We start from the raw sequence: 8,737 nt of genomic DNA on the forward strand, positions 1-8,737 counted from the left end.
GGAAAAAAGGGAAAGGGGAAAAAAGGGAGAAAGGATAAAGAAAGGAGAAAGGGGAAAAAAGGGGGAAAATGACAAAAAAAGGGAAAGGGGGAAAAAAAGGGGGGAAATGACAAAAAAGGGGAAAGAGGGGAAAAAGGGAGGAAGGGGGAAAAAAAAGGGAAGGAAAAAAAAAAAAGGGGAAGCCGTTCTGTCCCAGTGCCAAGCAATTTCCTGCTAAAACGAGTGGAGAAAGTTGTGTCTCGGCCCCACCTGGTGGACAAAGCTCCAGGGATGGGAATGCACAAGGAAAGAGCTGCAGGTGACCCAACCTCCTGCATAAGATTCCAGGTGAGGGAGAGACAACTCACTCCCAAACATCCATCGGCTGCCCAGCTCCCGCCGGGCTGCTCCGACCAGCGGGTGGAAAGGGCTTTCCTCGCCCCTTATTTCGTGCTACAAAAAAGTCTTGGGATCATTTCAAGTATTTCAGCTCAAGGACTGACGCCCCAAATTCCATTTGCCGCTTTGTAAAGCTGCACCAAGGCCATCCAGCTGGGAATTCTCTCATCCTCCCCTGCAGTGACCGGCTCAGCCGGGAAATAAATAACCTGAGCTCACCCGAAGCCTTTTCAGCTCATCCAATCCCTGGATTGTTCCCGTTGGGTGCTTCACTCAAGGGGAATTTCCAGGGAGCGGGTCGCAAACCCCCAAAAATGAACCAGAAGCTTTACGGGCACCGACAGCACCTGGACCGACCTCTAACAGCTGGATTTTCGGATAAACACCGCGACTTTCCTTCTGGAGGCGCATAAATAACAAAGCGAGGGGAACAGCGGTCGCAGACCAGCTCTGCAGCTCTCCCTCCCAGCCCTTCCCTCCTCCAAAGGCGGGACTGAGAAGGCACAAGGGCAAATTGAGGGCAATAACGCCAATATCGGTAAACCCGGGATAAAACAACGCCAACACCGGCAAATCCGGCCTTTCCGCACGATTTCACAGCCCCGGCCCCGCAGCAGCGCCCCGGGCAGCGGGAGCGCACCAAGAGCGCTCGGAGCAGCCGCTCAGCTCCGCACCGGGCAGCGCGCGGCACCGGGAACATCCCGTTCCCGAGGACGCCGGGACAGGGAGGGAAGGGGCCCGTCCCGAGCCGTCCCGCGCCCACGACCTCCTTCTCCGACGCCTTCTCGCCGACTCCCAGCAGCCCGTAGAGGTCCAGCTCCAGCAGGTCCTTATCGACCGCCATCTCCGCGTTCCCCGTTGCCGGTCCCGCTCCCGGTGCCGGTCGTTCCCTTTCCCGGTGCCGCGGCCGGGCCGCGCCGCTCGCTGGGAAACGTAGTCCCCAAGCGCTGCCGCGCCGCGCGCCGTCCCCGCAGGTGGACTACAATTACCGTGATGCATCACGCGCCCCCGCGGAAGGGCGCGTCTGCCGGGCGCCGCGCGCCGCGTGGTGCGCCGGGTGTTGTAGTTCCTTTGCGGCTCCTGTGAGCGGGAAAAGGCGGGAGGAAAACTACAACTCCCGTCGGGCTGTGCGCGAGAGCCGGCGCGCCCCTGACAGCGAGTTTATCGAGGAAAGCCCGTCCGGGACATGGAGTCCCAATGTCCCCCCCCACCGCTGGCCATGTCCCCAAGTGCACAGACACATCCATGTGGTAGATCCCTCCAGGGGTGGTGACTCCATCGCTTCTCCGGGCAGCCTGTGCCAGTGCAGGGTGCTGCGAGCCCAACTACAGCCCGTTCCCAAGAGCATCCTTGTTTTTGTTGTTCCCAAAAAGCATCCATCTCAGCCCAAGGCACGGCTCCTTCGGAAATTCCTCTTGTCTTCTTATTGACCTAAGATGCCTTCCTTTTTTTCCACGCAGTTCTGAGAAGGAAGCACTAGTCTATCCAATTATTCCATTACATGGGAGATGGAGTTTTTTCAGTGTTTATTCGATTATTGTAGAAGGATTCGTGTCCTTGCTGGCTGAAGGACTAAGAGCCTTCAGACCATTTATTTTAATCAGCAATATTAACAGACCTGAGATCATGAAGAAAACTGGGTAAATGTGAATCCAGCCAAGTGTATGTTTGGGAGATGTTTTCTAACCTAGCAGTGCAATGAAACCCAAGAATTCTGGGTCCATCTCCATGGAGCTTCACCCAAGGAGAGCAGGAGCCTTGCTTGTCATAGACTCATAGAATGGTTTGTGTTCAAAGGAACCTTAAAGCCTGTTCAGTCCCATGGGCAGGGACACCTCCCACTATCTCAGTTTGCTCAAGCCCCTTCCAACCTGGCCTTGGACACTTCCAGGGATGGGGCAGCTGCAGCTTCTCTGGGAAATCCACTCCAGTGCTTCAGCACCCTCACAGGACAGAATTTTTTGCAGTATCCCATCTAACCCCACCCTCTGGCAGTGGGAAGCCATTCCCCCTTGTCCAGTGACTGCAGTTCCTGATGAGTCGCAGCCCTGGGTGTGCTGAGGGCACCTGTGGCCATCGTGGTGCCACCTCGGGGACCTCCCTCTGGGGGTCCATTCTGGAGTCCCCTCCTGTGACACCATCTCACCCTCGAAGACACAAAGTATATCTGCTGACACGTGTCCCTAAACCCAGCCACAGCACCCTGGCCCTTCGGGGCTGTCCCTTTGTGACACGGGCGCGTGACGGGGCCGACCTCACCCGTGACACCGCGACGTGGGCCGCGTCAGAAAGGGCTGTGTCCCAGCATTCCATGAAATCAGGATGGGGGCACAGATCTTCAGTCAATCCCATGGGGAGACTGGTGGGCAGCAGGCCCCACGTGACAACACCGCTGCTGAGGTGTGGGACGGCTCCAAAGGGACAAAGCACTGTGGGATTTTTTTGAGGGACGCGTGTCCGCAGAGAACCTTTGTGTCTCTTGCAGGGCGAGATGTCATCGAAGGAGGACTCTCCAGAGCCGGGCACCTCTGCTGCCAGCACCAGCCAGGAGCCACGGGATGGCAGCGAGGAGAATCCCGCCTGCCCGGCGTGCCGGGACATCGACACCAAGTGCTCCAGCTTGTGCTGGCACTGCTTCTGCCGCTTCTGCCTGTGGGATTGGAGCCTCAGCGACGCCGCGTGCCCCCAGTGCCAGCGGCCCATCCGCCACACGTACCCCCAGCACGTGGCCCTGTATCACGAGGTGCAGGACCAGGTGTACAACAGCAAGCAGAGGCAGCTCGGCCGCTCAGAGCAAGGCATGTGGAGCTGCTCAGGACACAGTGGCAGCAGCCACGATGAGCTCTCGGAGCAGGGCCGAAGGAGGTCCTTGAGGTGGCACCGTGACGGCCACCAGTGGTCTCGGCACGCCCAAGGCAGCAGCTCCTTGAGAAGGAGGAGGCGTCGGCGGAGAAGGAGGAGGCGTCAGTGGAGAGGGGATCGGGACAATGTGCCTGGCGAGGGACGAGCTCCAGGGTCTGAACAGGACACCTCAGACTCCTCATGGGGGAGGCGATCCCAGCGCGGGCCCCACATGCCACAGAGCCAAGATCAGCAGGGACAGGCACGGGGCCGCCGCAGCAGACAGAGGTGGCGGAGGAGGAACAGGGAGCGTTCCCACAGCTGGCACAGGCAATGGAGCAGGTCCCGCAGGCAACGCCGGGACACCCAGACATCGTCCTCAGGAACGGAGCCCCACGACGACTCCGCGAGGCAGAGGCGTTGGAGGAGCAGGAATGCTGGTGAGACACGAGCTCCGAGGCACCAACAGCACATCCCAGACTCCTAAGGGAGGAACCGGTACCCGTGCAGGACCCAGAGCCATGCAGGGCACAGGACCCAATAGCCCACCCTCCCACAAGGGGAAAGGCCACACTCAGTCCTGGTACAGGACAGCCCAGAGTGTCCAGCCAGCCTTCTGTGATCTCCCAGCATGGAGCCACCAGATCCTCTCTGGGCATCCCATTCCGGGGTTTGACTCCCTCTGAATAAACAAATGTCACTTTAGCCAGCGCTTCCTTTATTTCCCTTTGTGCTTTTTGCTGTCTCAGGAGCCTCCACAGGTATTTTGGAGCACCCCAGGCCGTGGGGGTGCCTTGGGTTGCCCTCATGAGCCCTATGCTTTCCCTCTCTGTGCTCCCTCCAGCCCCATCATGTGCCTCTGTGGATCAAGCAAGGAGCAGGGGGTTCTCCCCACATCCCCACGGGCTCTTCCCCACTCTGTGCCCCAGGATTCCACAGCTGAATTTGATTTATTTGGAATCTTTTTTTTTTTTTTTGCTTTTCCTCCAATTTTATCCGGGGAAATTTTGCTGGGAAAAGCTGGAAGCCCTTAGCATTTTTCCAGCGGAGCCACACCTTGGTACAGGAACATTTTCCACAAAAAAAGGTGTAGCTGATACCATTCAGTGCTGGAGGTGCCCGAGCCCTGCCCCAGGGCCAAAACTTGCCCTTCACTTCCCTCCCAGCTGTCACCCAGTCCCTGTCCCTAAATGCCAGCCTTTGGAATCACCCCAATAACCTGCACTGTCCCATTTATCCCTCACTTGGGATATCAGTGTAGTTGATAATCTCCCTAAATGCATGTTCAGCACGTGGGACATGGATTTTGCCAATGGATACGTTCTGTGCTGGATGGAAGGAGGCTGATCACACTGGATCCCTCTTGCACTGCTAGAAATAATTGGGAACAGAAGCCATAAAATTCAACAAATGGTGAAAAACAGGACCTGGGGCTCACAGGGCTCAGTGCTGAGGTCTGGAGCTTGTGGGCAAGGATCCTGGGTGTCCACATCATGCTCTGGTAGAGTCACTCCTTTCCTTGAGTGAATTTATTTTTCTTCCACATAAACCTGCTTCAAATAGATCCGGAGTTCACCCATTTTCCCAGATTATCCTCAAAAGTGGACTCTTGCTACCAGAGACTCCTGGCAAACACACCCAGTGTCCGGTGGGAGAAGCGAGGAACGCTGGGCACAGGAGGGGGCCACGCACAGGAGCAGAACTATCCTGTTAATTTTTCCCTGGATTTACTTTTCTCATTAAATCCCAAACTTCCCATTTGGTGTAAGATGAACAGAGCTGTCCTGTTTAGTTTTCCCTGGATTTACTTTTTTTTCACTCAGTACAAAACTTCCCATCGGGTATAAGCTGATGTTTGTTTATCTCCTGGAAAATCCACTCCCTGGCCAAGGCAGCCTCTCTGAGCACCTTGCCAGGGATCTGGAAACGCTGGATGTGTCCACCTAAACACACTCACACAAATATTTCAATGGGAAAACCCTGGAAAGATACAGGTGAGCATTCATTGTGGGTGGATGGTGGTGGCAGAGCCATACTGCTGCTATTTCTGGATAACAGCGAGTAAGAAAACTCAAACAATTTCTCCTGAAATAAAAAAAAAAAAAAAAAAAAAAAGGTTCTTGGAAAAGTGCAAACAGTCTGGAAGTGTCAGGGAAGAGCCTGTGGCCAGCGCTGCTCTCCGAGGTCACCGTCCAGGAGCTGCCCAGGCTGGATTCAGGAGGTCTTTACGAACACGGGCACCTCAGCCAGGCTGGCAGAGTAATTCCTGAGGATGGTGCCTCCATCAAACACACGGGCAGAGTTGGTGTCCAGCCAGAGGTGCCCTTCTCCAGGCAGGAAGACATCCCTCCATCTTTGTCCTTTTTCTGTTATCGGAGCAACCAGGACCTGCAGTGAAAAAAACAAAAAAAAAAAGAAAGAAAAAAGAACTTTAGCAGGTGGTGGATTGGGCGGGATGTACGTGTGGGGATGAGATGGTCACCAGGGAATCCTGGAATGGTTTGGGTTGGAAGGAACCTTAAAGCCCATCTCATTCCCCCCCTGCCATGGGCAGGGACACCTTCCACTCTCCCAGGTTGTTCCAAGTCCCGTCCAGCCTGGCCTTAAAACTATTTTCCCTTGTTTTACGGGAAAAGCGGTATCCAGCATTCTGAGACTATTGATTCCTGCTAAATCATTTCACTTCCAAAGCTGAAAGAGGTTTCCAGGGCCCTGAATAATAGTTCTGTGAAGAAAGCCAAGCTTTTCCAAAAAGGAAAAACCCCAAACCCACATCAACCAGCTGCTTTGGCTTGGATTTTAATCTGCTTGACTACGAAGCTCCGGTTTGTGTTTCGGCAGAGCTGGGCTCACAGGATGGTGCAGAATTCCCACCTCATCTCCAATGAGAAATTCATCCTCTATGGTGAAGGCAGTCGGATCCGTGGGGCTGAGCCACCAGGCTGGGCGGAAGATGGGGTGTCCCAAACTCTGCCACTCCTCGCTGTATTTTAGGAGGAGCGGCAGCACAAAGTCCCGGTGCCTCTGGATGCATTGGCGGGTCAGGTTCAGGACCTGCAGGGTCAGAGGGAAATCTGTCAGGAGCCTGACATCCAGGAAACAGCAAAGCAGGCAGGGAAAAATGAAAATAAATAAATAAATAAAATTTTTTTATATATATATATATATATATTCCCTTGGGAAGAGAGGTGACTGAATTCCAATGTCCTGATCAAGTTATGGCAGCCAACAAGGTACAAACAGGGTTGATATTGGATATTAATTTATGTGGGTATAAATCCATTGATAATAGGTTTAACTCAATTGATAATGCATATGAATCCATTGGATTTAAATGGTTTAAATCCACTGATAGTGGATGTGAATCCATTTGAATTAAATCCATTATCAATGGATATAAAACCACTGTATTTAAATTTTTTATAATGAATATTAATTGGATTTTAATGGATTTAAATCTATTGATAATGAATATAAATCCATGAGATTTGAATGGATTTAAATCCATTGATAATGAATATAAATTCATGGGATTTGAATGGATTTAAATCCATTATAATGGATATTAATTAATTGGATTTAAATGGATTTAAATCCATGGATGGTGGATACAAATCCAGTGGATTTACATGGATTTAAATACACTGACAATGGATCTAAGTCCATTGTATTTACATGGATTTAGATCCCTTGATAATTGATATAAATCCTTTGGATTTAAATGGATTTAAATCTATTGATAATTGGTATAAACCCATTGGTTTTAAATCTACTGATAACGGATATGAATCTGCTGCATTTAAATTGATAAAATCCATTGATAATGGATATGAATCCATTGGATTTAAATGGATTTAAATCCATTGATATTGTATATAAACCCCTTGGATTGAAATGGATTTACATCCATCGACAACTGGATATAAATCTGTTAATTTAAATGGATTTAAGTGGATGTAAATCCATTGATAATGCACCCGATTTACGTGCATTTAAATCCACTGATAATGGACATAAATCCTTTCCATTTAAATCCCTCGGATTCTCCTCATGAGAGAGCAGGTGTCGTCCTGGTCAGAGTGAGGGATACACACCCAGGAGTCACAGCAGAGCCAGGGTGGGGACCCGAAGGCCATCACGGGCAGGAAGGTCACGATCTGCAGCCACCGCACAAACAGCTCCGGGTCCCCCGCGGAGTCACCGGCCAGGCTCCCTCCTGTGGGAACACAGGGCTCAGGGGGGCTGCTCAGGGGCCTCCCACGGGAAAAGGCAGCTCTTGGGAACACTTAGAGCCCCTCCCGGCGCCTAAACCCCCCTGGGAGCCATCGCTCCAAAAACCTGCCACAGCTTCCCTAGAAACAGCACGAGCCGAGGGCTCTCCCAGCCATCCACAAATGCCCATTTCCCCCAGAGGCTTTTCCCAGATTTTGCAGCTCTCAGAATGCTGGGACACAACCCAAGGGGCACCCCAAGCAAACACCCCAACCCTCTCCATGCAGGGGGACCTGCGCTCCCGTCCTGCTTCCCTGGAATAAGCCGAGGGGTTCAGCGTCCGTCGGGGTGGGAACTGCCGTGCTGGGATTGCCTGAGCCACATTTTCTAAGGAAAACAGGCTAAAAATAGAGGCCAAATTGAAAAATTGCTTCCAACCCCTATTTCGGGGCTGTTATTTAGCTCCATTCTCCAGGTCTGAAACCCCGTCCGCTCCAAGAAAAGGGGCAACAATCCGCTTGGCCCTGATTAGAGGTTGTTTCTTGCCTTTTATAACGTGTTTATTTAAGGATTTCTCCAGCCATTGTGCTTTGGGGCAGAAAGGCAAACTTGGAGCAGAGCTGCTTGAGCTTTAGGAACATCCATTCCCCAGCCAGGAGCCTGGGGATGTGGATCCTGGCTAAGGGCTCCCTCCTGGCTGTACCGGGTGGGATTTAGCCCAAGCCAAGCCCTGTGGGGGTGGGTTGTGGTGGAGCTCTGCAAAGGGCATCCCCAGAGACCCGGCTGCTGATGGGGCTGCCTGGTAATATTTACAGCATGTTCTTTTGTTTTTAATTCCTCAGCTGATTCCCTGGTAACGTTCATCCCAACCAAACCAGCAGAACAGAAAATCGGGGAGCAAAGTGCTCCAAGCCTTCCCATAGCACACCTAAGGTGCAAATGCACCTCCTGCCTCGAAAAACTCCGCAAAAATCACTGAGGAAAAGGCAGAAATAACGAAAAAACCCAAACAAATCCTTACCTACAGTGTCAGGGATGAAGAAGTTGTAGCCCAAGAGGCTGTAGTGCAGCACGGAGGGGATCAGCCCCTTCAGCCCCGCGTGGCTCCAGTCGGAGCGCAGGGGGCTCATCTGGACGAACAGAGGGAGGTGACTGGAGCTGGGGAGACAAAACAAACCCTTAGAGGTGTTTAGAGGGCTCACAGGAGCCAAAATTCCACAATGCCTGGCTGGCTTGGCAGTCACTGGGGTCAGATAGAGAATCCTGGAATGGTTTGGGTGGGAAGGGACATTAAAGCCCATCCAGT

At 52.5% G+C, this 8,737-nt stretch overlaps 3 protein-coding genes across 3 annotated transcripts in view; 1 reads left to right on the plus strand and 2 right to left on the minus strand.

Annotated features, from left to right (window-relative positions):
- Positions 1–1,296, minus strand: part of DNAJC17 (DnaJ heat shock protein family (Hsp40) member C17) — a 17,184-nt gene extending 15,888 nt beyond the window's left edge. Inside the window, exon 1 of the mRNA XM_029965723.1 lies at positions 1,145–1,296. Within this exon, the coding sequence (XP_029821583.1) occupies positions 1,145–1,222 (78 nt within the window). The 5' untranslated portion in view covers positions 1,223–1,296. The remainder of the gene's footprint in view (positions 1–1,144) is intronic.
- Positions 1,297–2,374: 1,078 nt separating this feature from the next.
- Positions 2,375–3,706, plus strand: LOC108644415 (uncharacterized protein DDB_G0287625-like). The gene is made up of 2 exons (XM_018089166.2): positions 2,375–2,778; positions 2,864–3,706. Exons 1-2 carry the CDS (start codon positions 2,701–2,703, stop codon positions 3,704–3,706), a joined length of 921 nt encoding a protein of 306 aa, XP_017944655.1. The 5' UTR covers positions 2,375–2,700.
- Positions 3,707–4,748: 1,042 nt separating this feature from the next.
- LOC103758952 (SITS-binding protein) overlaps positions 4,749–8,737 on the minus strand; it is a 6,671-nt gene continuing 2,682 nt past the window's right edge. Inside the window, exons 5-8 of the mRNA XM_029965724.1 lie at positions 8,453–8,589; positions 7,314–7,435; positions 6,094–6,273; positions 4,749–5,607 (exon numbers count right to left, since the gene is read on the minus strand). Coding sequence (XP_029821584.1) covers positions 5,434–5,607; positions 6,094–6,273; positions 7,314–7,435; positions 8,453–8,589 — 613 coding nt within the window. The 3' untranslated portion in view covers positions 4,749–5,433. The remainder of the gene's footprint in view (positions 5,608–6,093; positions 6,274–7,313; positions 7,436–8,452; positions 8,590–8,737) is intronic.

This window comes from Manacus vitellinus, unplaced genomic scaffold (genome assembly GCF_001715985.3).
Source record: "Manacus vitellinus isolate BGI_N305 unplaced genomic scaffold, ASM171598v3 scaffold_118_pilon, whole genome shotgun sequence".
NCBI lineage: Eukaryota > Metazoa > Chordata > Aves > Passeriformes > Pipridae > Manacus > Manacus vitellinus.